Raw genomic sequence first — 20,825 nt, forward strand, 5'->3', positions numbered from 1 at the left:
TCGGATCTCATTGCTTCTCCTTTCCCATATCCCTCGCTGACTTCCATCTCGGACATTCCCCTCCTCAAGCATCAGCACGAGGGCCCATTATATAGAAATCTCCCTGTGCTTTGGAGGTCAATGTGACATGGTCTGGCCTCATTGAATCAAAATCTTGCAGTGCACAAAGGGGTCGTTGAAGAGGGGAAGTCTTAAACATGCTGTCTTGTATGTCTTGTATTTTTGCAGATGGAGGTGAGTGGTAGGTACCTGCGAGGGAAGTCGTACGCTCGGGAGTTTCCGCCAAACTCATAATCAGTCCTCTGAGAATGATCCATTGAACATGGACACTTGATAAGATCTTACTGTAAATTAAAAGTAACAACTTGTAAAACAAGTGTTTTAAGGCTAAATACCATTCTATCCTCTGCAGGCTGTGAAGAATCCAGTGAGTGCGTGTTCCTCAACACCGACTTCAACAGTAGCTAAGGAACCAGAGTAAGGCATTCTTCCATAACATTTTTTACTATGAGAATAGGTCTCTAACTTTTTGTAAGTTGGAAGCCAGAACCAAAACTACTGAAAGAGTGTGTTTTGTACGGTGTTATGATCAGCTGGTTTCGATTGATGGATTCATATGTGGTTATTCATTCACTTTACATTTTATTCATTAATTACACAAGATAATAAAAGGTACTGATAGCACAAAAAATTCAATGCGCAATAAACAACCCTAACACTCCTTTACATACAATGCACTAGAGTATTTGACACAGCGGGCAGTAACACACAAAACACACCAGGAAGAAAAGAAAGTGAGGGGCCAATGCGCGAAGAGGTGCTTATTCAGAGAGACATAAAACAAACAAAAATGATGCAATGCAAGTGAAGATTACGGAATCTGAGTGCACACGTAAGTCTACAAATCTTCCCCAGTTGGCTTCCAATGTATGGATTGAGTCTTTATATATCAATATTTTTATGTGGCTTCATGTGTACACATATCTTGTATTCACTCATTAATATGTGGTTGAATTTCATTTATGACTTGTTTTAATGGTTTTGATGTATCCAAGAAGGAATGCAAGGCTAGAAAGCATCAGGAAAATAAAACTACATAGGTTAAAATATACAATCATTTGATCTTGGACCATATACATAGCACAGCACATAGGGGGTTATCTTTCAATCCCATCTGTTTAGCTTCCTATCACAATCTGAACTAACTACAATATTTTCCTATCTTGTCCTACTCAATGCCATACCTGCATCCATGTGTCCTCTACACTTTTGCCCCTAACATTTTCTGTTTCTTGGGGAGTTTGGTCTATCGGCCCCACTCATTTAGAGGTCTCCTTTAGATGTTACATCCGGACCCTTGCGCTGATAGACATTCTGAGTGCGTGTATGTGTGTGGTGGCGGGTAGTAAGACTCTGTGTTGCAGTGAGAGTCTGATTGCTGGGTCCAGTGGAATGCATATAAGTTACCCCCTTGTTTGACATAGCAGAAGATGGCGGAAGGGATGTAACTTCCTCAGAAAGTTTTAAGGGTGTTGCCTGTATTCCTTAAGCTGAAAGGAGGAGAACCAGGCACTCAAGTGAGGGAGAATAATACAGTTCTACCTTTAGAAAGTTTATGAGGGCTTTTTAGAAGGGGATTTCTGATTACTCCTTCCTAAGCACAGCCATTTTGGCTGGGGTGAGTCAGCAGATTCTGTTGTTGTGGGTGAGGAAGTTTCTAGGCAGGGTCTACCACTTTGTCTTTCTCTGATTGCTAATTCAGGAAAGCTGCTAGCAGCCTGGTGCAGAGCTTTTACACTTCATTATGCCAACGTTTTGGATGCATCTGGTTGGAACCAGCATAATCACTACCTGCTCTGAGGCCCATTACCTAGCACATGACATTTATCTGAACTGCAGCCAGGAAATGACTTTTGAAGGGGGCCCACCATAAACTGGTCCTAAGACTTTAGACGACGGATCAACATCCCCTGCCTGGAAAATTAGTATTAAGGTGAGATCCCGCCGCCCCCCCCCCCACCACCAACCCACTTTATTCCAGTTCCAATTTCTTCTTGCCTAAAGAAGAAAGTGCTCCACAGAGTACTCTGAAGAGGTGCTGTGATCCAAGGAGGGTGTCAGTCTGACAGCCAGTCTCTCATAGGGCAGAGGACAACAGCTGAAGTCTAATCAACTTGCTGGAGAATCTTTGGATCTTCTTTGCACCTGGAAACCTGTCTGCTCAGAGAGAAGCAGAGTGCCTGGCCCTGCAGAAGGAGAGCTAGTCTAGAAGGAGAAACACAGACCTGTTAAAGGTAAATGGAACACCCAGAAGAAATCAACATGTGTTCAAGAGTTTGTCTGATGCCCACCCTGCTAGAATAAGATCACCCTGCTTCCCCCTTGTGGTTCACGAGGGAAACTTTGAGAAGCAGCAGCAACCCCAGAAGTATCAGCATGCTGTCTGGCATCTCCACCATAACGCAAGGGTCGCGTACTCTTTCTTCAGCAATGTGATACAAGAGGTCACCACCATGCCCCTGCTCCCACTGACATAGAGGCACAGGCTGTTTGACAGTGAAGGGCGCACTGCGACAAGACCAACACTGAACTCTTTTTTCACTGACAAATAATACATGCAGCCATAAGAGAGACTGTGTGTTGCACCAGAACTGCACGTTTCAAAGCGTAATGAGTGCTGCGGCAAATCTTTCTGCAACATACAAACTAAACTGACCTGCAGGTCCCCACATTAGGAGAATGCACATTTAAAGCCAAATAGTGAACTCTCACCTGGGCTGATTCTCACCCTAGATGGCCCTACTGCACTGCATTTGATTGAAGGATTGGAGCTGCAACCACAGTGCTAGGCCACTGTTGCAAGATGGGAACTGACAACATTGAGTTAGGAAACTGAGGCATGCAGGAAATAAAATATTGATTTTAGCTCATAGTGTTAGAATCCTGTAGCTGACCGCCCTTATTTTCTGTAGTATTTCACTTTACTGTATAAGTAAAGTACTTCTCTTGGTATAAGACAGCACTGAACTGACAGAACTTTAATGTGTCTGTTGATTGGCTGTTGAGTTCTGAGTTTCTTCCTCCCATGCTACTCCGCCGAGGTGCCTTTGGCTGCTTGCCCTTGCTACCCTGAGAATCAAGTGAGGATAGTGTGTACCTGGCTCACTTTGCAAAGTCATAGTAGGACAGACCCCAGGTCATAAAAGGACATGGTCCCAAACTCCACAGCTGTTTCTCAGTAGCCTTGTCTCCCTGCATCCCAAGCAGGGTCTGACATTACGGAATGGCATTTAGGGCATGAGTGATTCAAATATAACAGAATTTAGAACACTCCTTGTCAAAATATGTTAAGAATTGTTAATGTGTGCAGGGAAACCTATGAATGTTTGCAGTACGCCAGAATTCTTTAAAAACCGCTGCAGATTGGCAGCATACTTGCTCTATTTCAGCAGCCAAATTGCAGCAGATTTAGTGGCTAATAACATGATTAGTTTTAAAAACATTTCGGAAGTCAATGTTTTTGAGTTCCAAACTTTTCAGACAAACATTCCCTTGATCTTAAGGCTTTAGATCAATAAAATAATGGATATTTGTAGAAACCACTGAAAAGACAGCTCTCACATATAAAAAAATAAAAGATGCCAATCTGGCACTGTACAAAGATTGTGCCAACATGTGAAAAAATGACTTTCAAAGTGTTTCTTGACGATAAACTAGTGTCAACCATTACCCTATAGGCCAGACTCTGGCTTGCTATTGGAAAGTGATATGCAGGACTTATGGCACTTCAAGTAGGGTGAAACATGGGAACTACTGTATATCAGCAGTTCTCCTACCCACCACACCTGTGATTCTCTCGCCTCATGTAAATATGGGGGGCTTGCAAAACTTTTAATGAATTAACTTCAGCTTGCCCAGATTTCGGAAGCTTTGCTCAACGCCAATCCACCAATGGCAAGCAGGCAACAGTGACTGGGATGGCCCATACTATTCAGGGCTAGCCTTACGTTATATATGTATCCTACCAAGGACTGTCATGTCGCAAGAAGAAAACTCCCAGGGGCTGTTGAGGGTTTTTTTGTATTTCTGAAACAAAGTTCTGCTATGTGGAATTGTTTCTGAAAAAAACAATTAGATGGTTACTGGCATTGCCTGATTGCTGAAAATATTCTTGTTACTTTACGATGAGCACTTATAGCAAATAAACCCTTTCAAAGCAGCGGGAGTCGCAGATTGCACCGGGTGGGTATGCACACCCTGGCAGGCTAGTAAGTCGCCCACTGTACACTAATAGAGCTGCTTAGTCTTTGGTGTTTTCTATATTTAGTACAGACATATATGTTATAGGCCTGTCTATCAGACCTATAATAGCCTTAATATATATGAATACTGATCCATACGTGAATTCCAAATATCTTGGTCCAGGTAGAGTGTTTCACGGTGTACATCGCTTTGTGCATTATAACAAAATTATAAACTCAATCCTCTGTACACCTGGAAGGATGGTCACCTAGCATATGATTTGAGGAGGTGTCCTAACCATTTATTTCTGGCTTTCCATTTTGCAGCCTCATGGCTCAGCAGGCTGAAGGTTGGGAAGTGCTGGGAATGTGATTTATTAACGGAGGGTTTCAGGTTTGTTACAGTTAACGTTTCACGCTTATCTTCTTTTGCAGGAATGATTATGAAATGTGCAGTGAGAAGAGTGCTGCAGACGGAAATGCATCGCAACTTATCGCCCAGATTGTGCAAAACGAATCTGAAGGCTATTCCACAGTGGATGTCCCGAAGGCCAATACGGGCAGGTTCAGCCTGCCAGCTCACTTGTATCCAGATGAAATCTTGGACGACCTGACGATATCGCCCTATGCAAGTTTTACATCACTTACGGACCGAGCCAGACCTATTCACAGCGGTTGGTTGGACAAACTCTCCCCACAAGGGTAGGTTGAGCATCTGGAAATCTGAGATCAGAGAGATCTCAACCTGAAAAAGGACATTTTACAGGGGCAGTGTTAGTCAGACCTATAGGGTAATCTGAAGAAGTGTGATTCCTTGTTAGGAAATGTATTCAGTAGGACAAAAACTGGTTGCTATATTTTCTTCTGGCAGTAATAATCCTGTTGTAGTAGTCTTCATTGGTAAGAATGTAATGGTCATTTTATGGTTTTGTGGAAATCACCGCTTTTGTTTAAGTCTATGATTCTTCCTCATCATGATGAAAGTACTCCACAAACACAGGTTGAAAAGTTTGGGATCTTTACTGAACACCCGTAAGTGAAAGATTAGGGATAGTGAAGAACTTTGCTTTTGGAGGGTGCATCTCACTGTTCAGGCTGGCTTAAACCTGGTGGAGGCCCCTAGGCAGTCGAAATTTCGGGCTCACCTCGCAAATTATCTCCTGACAGGTTTTTTATTTTACCAACCATTTGTGGAGTCTTTAATTTAAAGTTTTCGTTTCTTTGAGTTGATTACGTTTTTTTCTAACTTTTGGAAACAATTGAAGAAAGCTTGATTGTAATTTTCTTTCAAAATCAAAACAATATTATTTTGATCCGTTGTCACAGGGCCCCTAAAAGGAGTGGGGCCCATAGGCCAGTACCTACTTTGCCTATTTGATAATCCGGGACTGTTATTGTTGCACGACAATGTGACATCACTAGTTATAGGGACTTTTTTGGGGCTGTCCAAGTCACATTGTTGTGTGGAAATATTGATTTTCTGTTATCCTTTCTTTCCCAGCTCCACCTTTCCACTTCAAAGGTCATTGATTTAGTGTTAGAACAACAAAGTGGTGCCCCTTTGTCTCTAGTGCAAATTCTAGCACCACTCCAGTGACATCAAATCTACATCTTTGTAATGAATGCAACTCATCAGTTAATGCTGATTGTGGAGATTAGGTTATGGGCCCACAGTAAGCTATTCTGTATTCCGCTACCATGTACTTGCTTCCATTGTGCATCTATGTACCTTCCATGTACTTGGATCTGTGTGTTTGTTACTTTTCTCCTGAAAAAGCATATTCAATGCACTACCCTATTTCTCATCCTGTACCTCTATCAATATCTTTAATCTACATATACTTACTTCCTTTATGCATCTATATACTTTCAATGTACTTATGGATCTATATATTTATCACTTTCTTCTAATTTAGCATTTCCAATGCACTACCCTATTTACCAGCCTATACTTCACTCAATATATCTACTAGCCCAACTTTCTGACTCATTTCAAACTTCTTTCTACTACTCTTTCCAATGCACTATCCTGTTTCTCACACTATACGTCAATCAATATATCCTCTACATCCACTCTCATTTATCCCAAACCCCATACCACTACTATGATCCCCAAAATAACCCTTTCTAGACTCTCCCCTACTCTACCCCTCCTTGCATCATCTGACACCTCTTTTTACTTTACCGATCCCCCAAAACAAACCTTTCTAAACTCTTCCCTTCCAAAACCCCTTTTTACTCATCCAAAAGCCGCCTCCTACAGCTATGACCTTCAAAAAAAAAATCCAAATCCTTCACTCTTCTATCCCTTCACTATCCCTTTCAATTAAAATAACAGACTAACATGTTCACTTCTCAAATTCCATATTCCACTATACTAATTCACCACTAATCCTTTAAGGGTTCCAGAGTAGCATGCTACTCGCCAATAAAGCGTTTCAACACCCAATCAGGGTTACAAGCGCAATATAAATGCAAACCCTTTGCCACCCCTTCTCAATCCAAATAATTGACTAACATAGACACCACTCAAATTACTTTCATGTTTTAATTCAACACTTATCCTTATGGGTTCCAGAGTAGCGTGCTACTCACCCAAAAAAACACTTCAAAACCCCATCACGGGTAGCAAGAGCTATATAAATACAAACCTCTTTCCCTCTTCCATCCCGCCGCCTACCCTTCTGTATCCAAATAACTGAATAACATATGCACCACTCAAATTACTTCATATTTCACTATACTAATTTTCAGCATTAATCCTTTATGGGTTCCGGAGTAGCATGCTACTCGCCAGAAAAGCACTTCAACAACAATCAGGAGTAACCGGTGCAATATGAATGCACACCTTTCTTCCCCTTCTATCCCTCCGTTATCCTTCTCACTCCAAATAACTGACTAACATCCTCATCGTTTTTCACTGTTTTTCATTTGTATTTCGCATTTTACTGTTGTTGTGCCTTGTTTTCCCGCCGCTGCTGCCCCGGCAGCCCCGCCCCCAGATCCTGCCCGCTCCCGCCCCCTACCTCTGCTCCTGCCCCCTCCCCTTCATATGGCAACCGCTGCGGGGGAGCGCGTGAGAAACCTTTATCTAGCTCAAGGCCAGCACTCACCCCTGCAGCCCTGCCGTTCAGCCAGTCTCCTGCCCTGTACCAGGGTTCAATCCAGCAGCCCGCCTCTGCGCCACTGCTCAACCCCCTGCAGTTCGTCTGTTTCAGGTGCTCCCCCCTGTCCCTCTTGTTGCCCCTCGTGTGCTTTGAATTGTGCTCCTGTTGTTTTCCTCATCGTTTTTCACTGTTTTCATTTGTTTTCCTCATCGTTTTTCACTATTTTGCATTTTACTGTTGTTGTGCCTTGTTTTCCCACCGCTGCTGCCCCTGTGGCCCCGCACCTGATCCTGCCCCCTACCTCTGCTCCTGCCCCCTTCCCCTTCATATGGCGACCACTGTGCAGTCGCGCAGCAGACGCCCGCAGTGGGCGCACCGCTGGCGCACCTAAGGCAAGCCCATCTGCACCCGTCCGCGCCTGGACCACGTCCAGCGCCAGAACCCCTGGCCCCTGTGAGCACCACAACACCCAACGCTGCTACTACACCAAAACCCTCCACGCACTCAACACCGGCTGAACCTCCACCTGCTTCCAGGCCACCCCGAAGCACACCCACAGACTCTTCACCTACCGTAACTGCAGCTACACCAGCCAGCGCACACCTGCATGTCCCGCCCTTCCCACCAAAACAGACCGCAACAATGTCAGATGCATACTACCCAACACCTGCTCAGTCCACAAGCACGCCGTCGAACTCTGGGACCTGCTCGATTCATCCTCCCCGGACGTTGCCTTCCTGACGGAGACCTGGATGAACGCCTTCTCAGCGCCCGACATAGCCATAGCCATCCCGGACGGCTACAAGATCACCCGCAGGGACCAAAACAACAAACCAGGAGGAGGAATCGCCATCAGAACTTCGACCAACACCGAAGTCTCCCTCAGCATGGCCGAACACCTACACTTCCAGATCCACGTCAATCACAGCACCACCCACAGAGGAACCCTCATCTACAGACCCCCGGAACCCCGACCGCAGTTCAGCGACTCCATCACAGACCTCATCAGCACGCAAGCCCTCGCCTCCACAGACTACATTCTCCTCGGAGACCTGAACTTCCACCTCAAGAACGCAAATGACAGCAACTCCACAACCTTGATCGACAACCTCGCCAACCTCGGACTCAACCAGCTCGTCACGTCACCCACCCACTCCACCGGACACAGCCTCGACCCTATCTTCTCCGCCAGCAACCACGTCACCTTCAGCCACACCACCTAACTCCACTGGACCAACCACCACTGCATCCACTTCTCCTTCGAGAAACACACCGCTAACAACCAACCACAATGAATCCCACACCGCAGCTGGAACAAAGTCACCGAAGACCAGCTTATCACCACCCTCTCCCGAGGCCCTCCCTCCGAGCCCTCAGACACCAACGCAGCGGCCCACAACTTCAGACAATGGATCGACGACTGCGCCAACACCCTCTCCCCGATCAGAAAACCATCAAACAGGCGCACCAACACGAGAGCCATCTGGTTCAATGCCGACCTCCAGACTTCCAAGCAAACCTGCCAAAGACTCGAGAAGCAGTGGCGCCATGACCAGACACCAGACAACCACGCAGCCCTGAAGAACGCCAGTCGCAAGCACCACCAACTCATCCAATCCGCCAAAAGAACCTCCTTCAAGGAGCGCATCGACAACAACGCACACAACAGCAAAGAGCTCTTCATGGAGTGCTTTGTGAGCGTGGGTGAGGAGCTTGAAGGTGATCCTCTGGTTGAAAGAACTCGACAGCTCCAACTCCAATGACATCCTGCCGTCGCAAGAACTCTGCGACTCTCTGGCCACCTTCTACCACTGCAAGATCGCAGACATCCACAACAGCTTCGACACCCAGACACCGACGACAGATGCCGACACCCCCGACTCAACGCCCACCAAACACACCGACCTCCTGCTCTCCTGGAACAACGTTGACGACGAAGACACCATCAAAATCATGAACACCATCCACTCCGGCTCACCTTGAGACCCCTGCCCCCACCACATCTTCAACAAAGCAAGCTCCATCATCGCACCCCAACTCCGGAAGATCATCAACAGCTCCTTCAAGATCGCTACCTTCCCGGAGAGCTGGAAACACGCCCTACTCAAGAAACCCAAGGCGGACCCAAAGGACCTCAAGAACTTTCGACCCATCTCCCTGCTCCCGTTCCCAGCAAAAGTCATTGAGAAGACCGCCAACAGACAACTGACCCACTTCCTTGAGGAGAACAACATCCTGGACTCCTCCCAATCCGGCTCCCGAAGCAATCACAGCACCGAAACCACCTTCATCGCTGCCACCGACGAAAAGAACGATGGATTTAACCCAGATCTCTTGACTGGGGGAGAATGTCTGCATTGTCAGCATTCCGTCCATCATTTGTTTGTTGTAACGCTTTTCGCCCTAAGTGGGATGGGTATTCCCAGACGTGGGACCCGTGCTCACTACGCCACTGGAGTCAAGCTATCCTGGCTGATGACGGCTGATAGCCAGAAACCGGTCCTAGGATGCTTGATTCCGGTCCAGGGAAGACATGGCTTGGCAGTTCGGGCTGGACTGTTCCCATGAGGCACAGGGTCAAGACTAATTTGCATATGGCCATGTCTAAACTGGGGTGGCGTAGTGGGCAAAAGAACGATGGATTTAACCCAGATCTCTTGACTGGGGGAGAATGTCTGCATTGTCAGCATTCCGTCCATCATTTGTTTGTTGTAACGCTTTTCGCCCTAAGTGGGATGGGTATTCCCAGACGTGGGACCCGTGCTCACTACGCCACTGGAGTCAAGCTATCCTGGCTGATGACGGCTGATAGCCAGAAACCGGTCCTAGGATGCTTGATTCCGGTCCAGGGAAGACATGGCTTGGCAGTTCGGGCTGGACTGTTCCCATGAGGCACAGGGTCAAGACTGATTTGCATATGGCCATGTCTAAACTGGGGTGGCGTAGTGGGCAAAAGAACGATGGATTTAACCCAGATCTCTTGACTGGGGGAGAATGTCTGCATTGTCAGCATTCCGTCCATCATTTGTTTGTTGTAACGCTTTTCGCCCTAAGTGGGATGGGTATTCCCAGACGTGGGACCCGTGCTCACTACGCCACTGGAGTCAAGCTATCCTGGCTGATGACGGCTGATAGCCAGAAACCGGTCCTAGGATGCTTGATTCCGGTCCAGGGAAGACATGGCTTGGCAGTTCGGGCTGGACTGTTCCCATGAGGCACAGGGTCAAGACTGATTTGCATATGGCCATGTCTAAACTGGGGTGGCGTAGTGGTCAAAAGAACGATGGATTTAACCCAGATCTCTTGACTGGGGGAGAATGTCTGCATTGTCAGCATTCCGTCCATCATTTGTTTGTTGTAACACCGACGACATAGGGGCCCTGCTGGACAACGGCGAAACCGCGGCCCTCATCCTCTTGGACCTCTCGGCTGCCTTCGACACCGTCTGCCACCACACCCTGCGCACTCTCCTCCACGACGCAGGGATCCGCAACAAAACCCTAAAATGGATCACCTCCTTCCTCACTGGCAGAACCTAGAGAGTCCGCCTCCCCAATTCCGATCCGAAGCCACCACGATCACCTGCGGCGTACCCCAAGGATCATCCCTCAGCCCGACCCTTTTCAACATCTACATGTCACCTCTCACCAACATCATCCGAGCGCACCACCTCAACATCATCTCTTTATGCCAATGACACCCAGCTGATCCTCTCCCTCACCAAGGACCTGGCCACCGCCAGATCCAACCTTCACGAGGGAATGAAGGCCATCGGAGAGTGGATGAGGACCAGCCGCCTGAAGCTGAACTCTGACAAGACGGAGGTCCTCATCCTCGGCTCCACCCTCTCCGCATGGGACGACTCCTGGTGGCCGGCCACGCTGGGAACTGCCCCGACACCCACCAACCACGCTCGAACCTGGGGTTCATCCTGGACTCAACGCTCTCTATGACCCAGCAAGTCAACGCGGTCTCCTCCTCCTGCTTCAACACCCTCCGCAAGATCTACAGATGGATCCCCACCGAAACCAGAAGGACAGCCACCCAAACCCTCGTCAGCAGCAGGCTGGACTACGGCAACGCCCTCTACGCGGGAAACCATGGCCAAACTCCAGAAAAGACTATAACACATACAAAACGCCTCCGCACGCCTCATCCTCGGAATCCGTCGCTACAGCCACAACACCGCCCACCTGAGACCTGCACTGGCTGCCTGTCAACCAGAGGATCACCTTCAAGCTCCTCACCCACGCTCACAAAGCACTCCACGACGCTGGACCAGCATACCTCAACAAACGACTCACCTTCTACACCCTGAACCGCCAGCTTCGCTCCGCGGACCTCGCCACCGTCCCACGCATCCTCCGAATAATCACCGGACGCAGATCATTCTTGCACCTCGCCGCCAAGACATGGAACACCCTCACCACCCACCTGCGGCAAACCCAGGACCTGCTGACCTTCAGGAAACTTCTCAAGACCTGGCTGTTCAATCAGTAGCTGCTTCTCCCCCCCCTCCCCCCCCTCTAGCGCCTTGAGACTCACGGGTGAGTAGCGCGCTTTACAAGTGTTTGATTGATTAAATACCATCCACTCACATTACTTACATATTTCACCATACTAATTCGCCACTAATCCTTTATGGGTTTCCGGAGTAGCGTGCTACTCGCCAAAACTAGAGCCCTTTAAACAACCCATCGGGGATAACAAGCACTATATAAATACAAACCGTTTTTCCTCTTCTATCCTTTTGCCATCCTTCCGAATCCAAATAACTGGCTAATCTATCCACCACTTAAAATTAGTTTCATATTTCAGTATACTAATTCAATACTAATCCTCTATGGGTCCTGGAGTATTGTGCTACTCGCCGAAAAAGCGCTTTGGCGCCTCGTCAGGAGTAGTAAGCGCTATATAAATGCAATTACAATACAATACAATAAAGAATTCAACTATTGATGTAAATTGTGATATGCTTGACATGGCAAATAGTCGTGTTGGGAAGGCAGTGAAGTGTTTTTTTGAATCTGAATCTCGTTTCTAGACTTTGACCAGTGGTTTGTGTATTCAGGTCATTGACTATAGAAAAATATAAAAGTATAGCATCTCAGAAATACAACTTTGCAGATAAGGTAGGAAAACTTAATTTTCAGTTTTTGGTGTTCACAAAAGAATCCACCTTGCTCCTAGACAGGAGTAAGTAACTGCTGTTAACTTGTAGACATTAAAGAATAGTTTTTTTTTTTTTTTTGAAAACCTTTATTGACAGTTCAATCAAGAACAAGTATGGGCCTACAACCCCCCGGGGCCGGCCGCTAAGCAATCAGAGCAAAAAAAAGGCAAGTGTAAACACAGGCAGCACTTCGGGGAGCAGAATCGTAATGCTAATACTGTGAACAAAGTAGGCAGGGCACCAGGAGAAAAAGGTTTTCATTTTATAATGAAACAAGGCAGAAGGATCAGGTGCCAGACAATTTTCAAACAGCAATTACAGGTATGCAGAGTAATAAACGTAAGCGATTTAAAGCAATCCATTAGGTCAATGGCGCAAACACAGAGAACATCAGGATGGGGAAAAATGTCATAAGCAGTTGCGCCTGCAGTCCCACGCCAGAACTCCCGGAGAGCACCCCGGAAATTGTGGTACACACGGAGCGGCAACGAGTCATAGCAAAGGAGGTGTATCACGCTGATCCCAGAAAAGAAAAACAAAAAGAATCAGAGAAGAAAAAGGAGGCCATGGAAAAAGAGATAAAAGACTAAAGAATCCCCTCCCCCAACCCCCCACCCTGCACCTCTGCAGATGAGTACGGCCCCCCCCCCAGCAGTGTGCCTGTCGCCCTGGAACCAGACCCGAAATATAGGAGAATAGGGAAAAAGAAGTAGGAAAAGAACCCCACCAGACGGGGGGGGGTAGAGAAAGTATTAATAAACTGGAGGAGGGCCTTCAAAACATACCCCCGGCTTCTCCCTCCCGCACGGTAAGTTTCCCCCAAAGTGAACAATAAACGGCACAAAATCTATCTTCTCAAAGAAAAATGGGGAGCATTATGCACCTATTATGCTGTTAGCTATGCCAGGAGAGCACGCAACCCCTGAGCCCGCCCGTCCACTAGATGACCACCCCTGAAGGATCAGCCTCATCCCTGACCACTCTTTGGGAGTCTGCCCATGCCTACCCCTCGACCCAGCACCATATCCGATGTTCCAAGGTAGAGGATTGTCCAAAAACGTCCGAGAAGCGACGCACACAGGTGGGGTGGAAGTCTCTGAGCATCAACACAGTCCGCAGCGTGGAGAAACAGGCTTCCCAGTGCTGCACAAGGATATGCACTGCACTCCAGGTCCAGGAAGGCAGAAGCAGCCAAAGCAGACAATAGTTGCTGGAGTTGTCTCTGGGTCGCAGGAGGGCACGTACGGGACGAGGCTACCACATCCCACTCAGGTCTAATGCCTCCGGGGCAGATCAGGTCCTCAGCTGGACGAACACACTGTAGCATACTGGCCGGAGCGTCCAGCCGTGCACTAACCTCAGGGGTGGCCGCCAAAGTGTCCTCCTGTGCGCAGTGTGGGTAGTCCCTGTGTACGTGCGGACAGGCGGGCCGCCACTGCCCCAACGCCGACGCCACACCGTCAAGCTTACTCCCCAAGACCCCGACACCATGAATCAAGGAGGAGTGAAGAGCACCAAGGGCCTCGAGGAGGTCACCGTACCCCAGCACAGCTCTCTGCGATCGCGCTGCCACACTCCCGAAAGTCGCACTCTCACAATCCCGCTGCGGCCCAGCGGACAGGATGGTAGGCTTCATCGCAACAAGATGGCCGCCAAGTATGCCCGACCCTCACCGGGGCCGGGACCCCGGGACAAGCGTCTCGATGTCCACGTCGCTGGTGACCGGGTTCCGGGGGCAGGCGAAAAGTTATCCGTTGCGTGGTCACGGGCAACAGTCGTCCCCACTACGGACCAGCTCCCGTAAAAATTCGGGGGCGGCCCGCAATGATCAGGGCAGGATACGGGCGGCGGCCGGGCAGCTCACCATCAAAGGCAGGGGCAGCCACCGGAGGGTCTGAGAATTGCACCCCCGGGCGTGCACTCGGTCCGCTACGCTTGACAGTAGAGACGACCACGACGAAATGTAGGCCGAGTTTGGCACCGCTCCGGTGGACCGACTCCACCCAGTCACAACAGGCCGCTGTTGTTGAACTGCCGCCCGGCCACGGCGTCCACTCGAGGTCCCGGCTCCAGGGCCGCACAGGCCGCAAAGTTCAAATGCACATTTCTCCAGCGATACCGCAGCCAGAAACCTCGGAGTCACACAGTCGGGTGCCTCTCTCCTTCAGAAACACGACCGCGTAGCACAGGTTAAGGATCTCGTGCAGGATATCCGTGCGGGATGCGGAGGTTCACGGAGCCGGGAGTCTACGCTGCCGTCCCGGTCGCCATCTTGGCTCCTCCCCCTAAAGAATAGTTTTAATAATTCTACAGTTACTTTGGATTACACAACCTATAGACCACTTGGCCCGGTCCTGAGAAACCAGCACAATAGACAAAGGACCCCATTACATGTGAGCCAGTGTCCAGTCCTGTATTTACCCCCAGCACTCTCAACTGCTAATACCATGGCCATCTGCATTTCAATTGCGGAAACAAATGGATTTATTTATTTCCCAGTCCTTTGCACTAATAGAATACATTGGTTAATGAGGTTTAGCATGTTTTGACCTGTGCTAGTCCATGAAAGCACTGCTCTCCAAGCTCCAGAGGCATGATTTGACATGCCTATCTAGGAAGAATGAAAGGATATTTTGCAATGGGTAAATACCTCCAAGGAATTGTCTTATTTTTCTTTTTCGAAAGCATAAAGAATTTACATTATTATGGTCCTATTTGGAGTGGTACGTCCAGTTCTTCAGGCGTCGTCCAGAAGGACAGAAAACGATTAAAGATAGCCAAAGGATTCAAAATGGTGTGTGGTCCTACCATGCATCATCTGAGGGAAGGTGCAAGAATGTGAACATCTGTACACTATGGGAATGGTGAAAGAGGGCAATGTGGCAAAGACATTTTTTTCACACAAAAAATTGAAATTTATAAAAAGAAAACCTGTGTGTGAAAACCTTCCTCATACTTACTATGATAGGCTGGGGAGAAGGGAGTTTCAGAGGCTAATGAATGCACAGGGAAAGCTCACAGAGGATACATAATTTTATATACAGAGTAAATTAGGATTGTCTTGTATCAATTAAAACAGACTTGCCTTCTACGGCCCAAGGCATTCTGCAAAGCGCTTTTGGTACAACTATGGATGTTTTCTGTCTTGCTGATTTCACAATGATGCTTGATGTCTATGGTGCCAGAAGAATAGGTTCTTTAAATGATCCCTTTCAAATCCCACCTTCATCTAACTTTCAGAACTTCTTTGGTGAGTCTGGCTCTAAAAACCTGTCTCCATATACCCCTCACTCCCTAGGAAAATCTATCGGATCTAAATCAGGTAACTACTGCAACCATGTCCAGAATAATACATGAAGTCTGTGTAGAAGAGGCTTGAGACGCGGTTGATTCCTGTGCCTGAAACAGCAGCTTCTTTATTCCTACCTACCAGTTCTGACAAGTAATTAGAATCCTCTGTTAACTCCTATGAAGGTGGGATCAACAATTGTCTGAGATGATATCGGATTTTATTACTTTTTAAGTTTTTTTAAATTATTCTCCATTAAAGCAAACTACCATTAAATTGCATATATGACCTAATACAATGCACCTACCATGCAGTTCATTGTCATGTACAAAAAGCAAAACAGTTTGTTATGACTATAGTAACCTAGTTTAAACTCAGATGTCCTCAGGCGTTTCTTTGTGGATGCTAGTGAAACCATCAACACTGATGGTAACTTAAATAAACACATTGACACAAAAATTTAAATAAATAGAGAAGGCAGCCCGATCTCCATACCATGAAGCTAGACTGTGGTATTAACCTCCATACGGTACAGTGGCTTAAACAACTGTTCCATTCAACAGGGTGCCATGACAAATCTAAGAGGTAGATGCTCTTGCGGCTCCAGGATGGTATGGCATTTTACATGTCGGCATCACTGCAGAGTTGTATACTCTACTGCAGATATGGCAAAATTCACCCACCAAACACACAAGAGGCTAACTCGTATCCCTTCCATGCCATTTATCGATGATTGAACTCAGAATCAGGCTAAATTAAGTCACAGCATGCCTTTGACTTGTCAGAAACCCAAACAGCCTTAAACGCCTCAATCCTATAACAGGTTCATTTACAGAGCTACACAGTTAAGATAGACTGCCACGATTGTGGGTCAAAGGCCTGCTCTTGCTCTTACAAGAAGCACTTCACAGATTAGTATAGAAAAGAAGAGTTTATCGGTTTAAAAGGAAAATGCCTTTGTGTTCTTCATGCATTGGGGGTGGTTTAATAAAGCCTGTATATGTTGACCTTGTTATCATTTCCTTTTATACTTCAGCTCTTAGTCCCCCAGGTGTAAGTACACTACATTGATTAGCTCTAGTTTTGCTGTTTGTGACTTGCTTGGAAGTTTTTTTTTTTCAGTTTGTTCATTTGTTTTTTTCTCTTGACAGGAATTATGTTTTCCAGAAAAGGTTTATCAGATTTGATGGGAAAAACTTAAAGTATTTTAATAATGACAAGGTATGTTTAGTTCTTCCTCAGTTTCTTTTGAACCATAGCAATTCCTTTAATTCCCTTTGCACTCTTTTTTTCTTTTTCTTTTTCGATTTTGTACTTTGTCATTCTGTCCCCTCCCTTTGACTTGCTTTCTCTTTCACTTCAACTCTATCAGTGTATTTTTCCCCATCTAGCTCACCTTTTTTTGGTCTGCCTTTCTTTCTCCATTTTTTTTGGAACAACAAGTCAAATCACAAATATCAAAGTGCAATGAGGCTCTATTCACTTAGGCCTCGATTAAAAGTGCGCTGATGTCACTTGAGATAATTATCACACCCTATAAAATCCAACACTGGGCCATTCAGAATTTGTGTCAGATTTTCTCAGGTTCATTAATTATCACCTCTTCCAAAAAAATGGAACATAATATGCAGACGTTTAGTGCTTTTCCCATCAGAATCCTTGTCACTTTATTTACTGGACATTGTCTATATCCTGCCATCCCCTATCTTTTATTTTCAGTTTGTGGAATGACTCTCACTCAAACTGGCACTCTTCTGTTTCCCCATCATATTAAACAAATGTCCTCCTCTTGGAGCTCTGGAGGGGTCAGAGGCTGCTCCAGATCTGTATGTTCTTCCTCCGTTGATTTATCCCTTTTAGATGTCAGAGGTATTCGAAAGGCTTAAAGAAGTCATTGAATTCCTTCTTCGTGGGGACCTCCAATTCGCTCTCATGGTGGCGCATTAACATCAAGGCCTTTTTGTTTGGCATCGAGCATTGAAGTCTTCTTTTTCTATGTCAAATTTGCCTTCTCCTGACACTCTTTCTTCCTCCTGCACTTTTGATCACCTTTGAAGTCGAGGTTGGACGTGAGGGTTTACTGCCAACAATGTCTTTCGACTTCAACCCCTTGGGTTTTTTATGCTTGTGCTTATCCTAGATCACTACAGTTTATGGCATCAGGGTAGCCTTCGACGACAAGGGAGTGATGTGCGCCTATACTTGGACAATTGGCTGGTAATGCAAACTCATTCAGATACACCCAGGATAACATAGATTCAGTGATAAATCCACCCCACAATCTAGGGTTTTCCCTGAACCCAGAGAGGTTGAATACGTTCCTGCGAGTGTGGCTAAGACCTACCAGTTGCAAAGAGGTATTGACAGATAAAGCTCGCCTATACCAGAAGAGTCAACCTCTGACAGTGATGATAGTAGGGAAGCTAATGTGCATGGTGGCATTGTTCATAAACCTAACTCCCCATGCCAGACTTCACATGAGACCACTCCTGGAGTGGCTGCAGCAGCAATGGCTGCAAGCAACTGGAAGTTGAGAGGATCTAGTGGTTGTCATAGAGAGGATACACAAGGAGATACAGTTGTGGAACATGAACAACATCTGAGTGAGAAGATATTTCAAACAACAAACTCCCTCTGTAACCATCACAACGGATGCATCCTGCATGGGGTGGGGAGCTGACATAGAAAAACTGAACATAACATGCCTATGGGTCACAAAAGAGGAGGTGACGAAACACATAAATGTGGTAGAACTGAAGCCTTTCAGACACAGGTCAATTGGAAAAACAATTCACACCCAGACAGACAACACAATCTCCATTTCTACATCAACAAACCGAGAGAGACAAGGTTACACGTGCTGTCCAAACTTACACATTAAACATGGAGATGAGCCATTCAGAAAAACAAAACACTAGTAGCAATATATCTACTGCTAAGGCTAAGCAGACAGGTAAATGCCTCACAACAAATAGTGGAGAAGGTCATTTGGCAGTGAACCGTGCTGTAAATAGTTCTCTACGCAACTCAAGAGAATGCATCATGCCGACGCTTCTCATCCAGGTACCTACACCCCTTGTCTCTAGGGAATTCCCTATCAATAGAATGATCAGGGAAATTTACATACACTTTTCCCCCAATCCCACTAATACAACTTCTGCTAGAGAGATACAAGCACCCATAACTCTAATACTGATAACACCCCAAATGGCCAGACACATGTGGTTCTCTGACCTGTTGGAGATGGCACTGTACAGGGTTAGGATACTTCCATCACATCAGTACTTGATGACAATACAAATGGGCCAGGTATACCACCTGAACCAGCCACCCACAGCTTAGCGGCATTGCTCATGAAGTCCTATAGTTTGGTCACCTGGGGCTACCTCTAAGGGACCTGGAGGCCATGAAGGTCCTAAAGGAGACCAGACCCTACCACAAGGAAGTGCTTCACCGCAAAGTGGAACAGATTCATACAGTGGTGATACAGAAAAGGACTTAGAGAAAGCTGGACACAAAATTTTACTTTTGTCAAATAAATTACTTACCTTCTAGATGAGTAACTTTTATTAATGAGCATTAATCCACAGTTTCTCCCAAAAGTGATTTCCCACTTTCATGTCAACCATACAGTTACCTGCCAGCCAAAATCACAAGCAGAAAGGGCCCTCCATGCAATGGGTGTCAAAAGGGCAGCCATGTATTACCTACACAGGTAACAAAACCAATCAGGAAAGGAACCTTATTTTTTTAAATCCTTTGCCCAAGCGAAAAAGGGTTTCCCAGTCAGCAAAGAGAATAATACAAGATGGATATGTCAGCTAATCCAAGAATGCTATGAAACAGCAGGAGTGGTACTGGACTAACAACCAGGGGTACACTCTTCGAGGAAAAGCTGAGCAACACTCGCTTTCATTATTAATCTATGCCTAATTGACACCTGAATGTCAGCCACATGGTCTTACTTACCTGTAGGGATAGTTTTGCAGGTTGAAGGATTTTCTGGATTCACATGTGACCCTCCCACAAAGTGAGCTGAATTGCAACAGAGAGAGGTGAATATTTTCATAGGAGGAAACCATATCTACGGGAGGACCGCTCAAGGGTAAAAAACAATCTGAAGATTTCAACCATGCCGTGGCGCTTTCAGGTTATATGTCTGACATCATGCAGTGAGGGATACAACACCAAATGCTTGACAAAGCTCCCAACTAAAAAAGAGAGAACGGGACTGAAAAGACCATTCTGGAACCAGCCACTAGATGGTGGAATAATGCACAGCATGTTAATCCAGAAGGTTCTCAAACAAAGCTTCTCCAACAGGCAAGTAACCATTTTGTTACAGGTAAGTGGCTTTATTTCGTACTGCACGCATAGCCTTGAAATGTGATCTCTCTTTGATCAGCAGTAATGAAGGGTTTTTTAGTGCATGCATACATTGCTCATTGTGTCTTACGGCATGTTTTAAATTAGGCTGTATTGTTCAGACCACTCTGAAACTTGGAAAGTGTCTTAGTTGTGATCCCGCATAGATTTAATACACTTTTCCAAGTGCAACATTACATCTGAAAGAACTAGAGTTATTTTGTGAGAGAGTGGTAATAAAGGAGAAGGCCTTCGTTACTTGCAAAGTAAGTGGAATATAGTTTTCATGACTCTGCATATGTGTGGATTAAACTTTAACCAATTCCTCTAATGGTTTGCACATCTGGGGAAGGGGCTCCATTGTGTATTCCTATTCAAAAGGAGTGATGTTTGGATACTAAGCCCATGAGTATGCTATCTTTCATAAATGTTTCAAGTGAGAGCCAGTTATGGTGCAGCCAGTGCACATGTTTCAGGCAGACAAAAACATAAGTGTCAACCCCAGATCTATCCTGTAGTATGATATGGATCTGAGTGCCATTAGCATACAAGCATAGCTAATGTTGTAGATGATGATGATGTGAGCCATATAGTGGTTGATGAGGATCTCTTTTTTGGACTTACGATTGTCTCCCCTCTTTCTCTGTCTT

At 46.3% G+C, this 20,825-nt stretch overlaps 1 protein-coding gene and 1 long non-coding RNA gene across 6 annotated transcripts in view; one reads left to right on the plus strand and one right to left on the minus strand.

Moving 5' to 3' along the window:
• The window catches only part of ARAP3 (ArfGAP with RhoGAP domain, ankyrin repeat and PH domain 3), a 530,251-nt gene that overhangs the window by 191,284 nt on the left and 318,142 nt on the right, over positions 1 to 20,825 (plus strand). For all 5 annotated transcript variants that reach the window (XM_085617771.1, XM_085617775.1, XM_085617774.1 and 2 more), the window contains exons 5-7: positions 413 to 477; positions 4,677 to 4,943; positions 16,962 to 17,031. In XM_085617771.1, coding sequence (XP_085473897.1) covers positions 413 to 477; positions 4,677 to 4,943; positions 16,962 to 17,031 — 402 coding nt within the window. The remainder of the gene's footprint in view (positions 1 to 412; positions 478 to 4,676; positions 4,944 to 16,961; positions 17,032 to 20,825) is intronic.
• LOC146810702 (uncharacterized) overlaps positions 1 to 20,825 on the minus strand; it is a 199,915-nt gene that overhangs the window by 38,062 nt on the left and 141,028 nt on the right. The window lies entirely within an intron of this gene.

This window comes from Triturus cristatus, chromosome 7 (assembly GCF_964204655.1).
Source record: "Triturus cristatus chromosome 7, aTriCri1.1, whole genome shotgun sequence".
NCBI classification, from domain to species: Eukaryota; Metazoa; Chordata; class Amphibia; order Caudata; family Salamandridae; genus Triturus; species Triturus cristatus.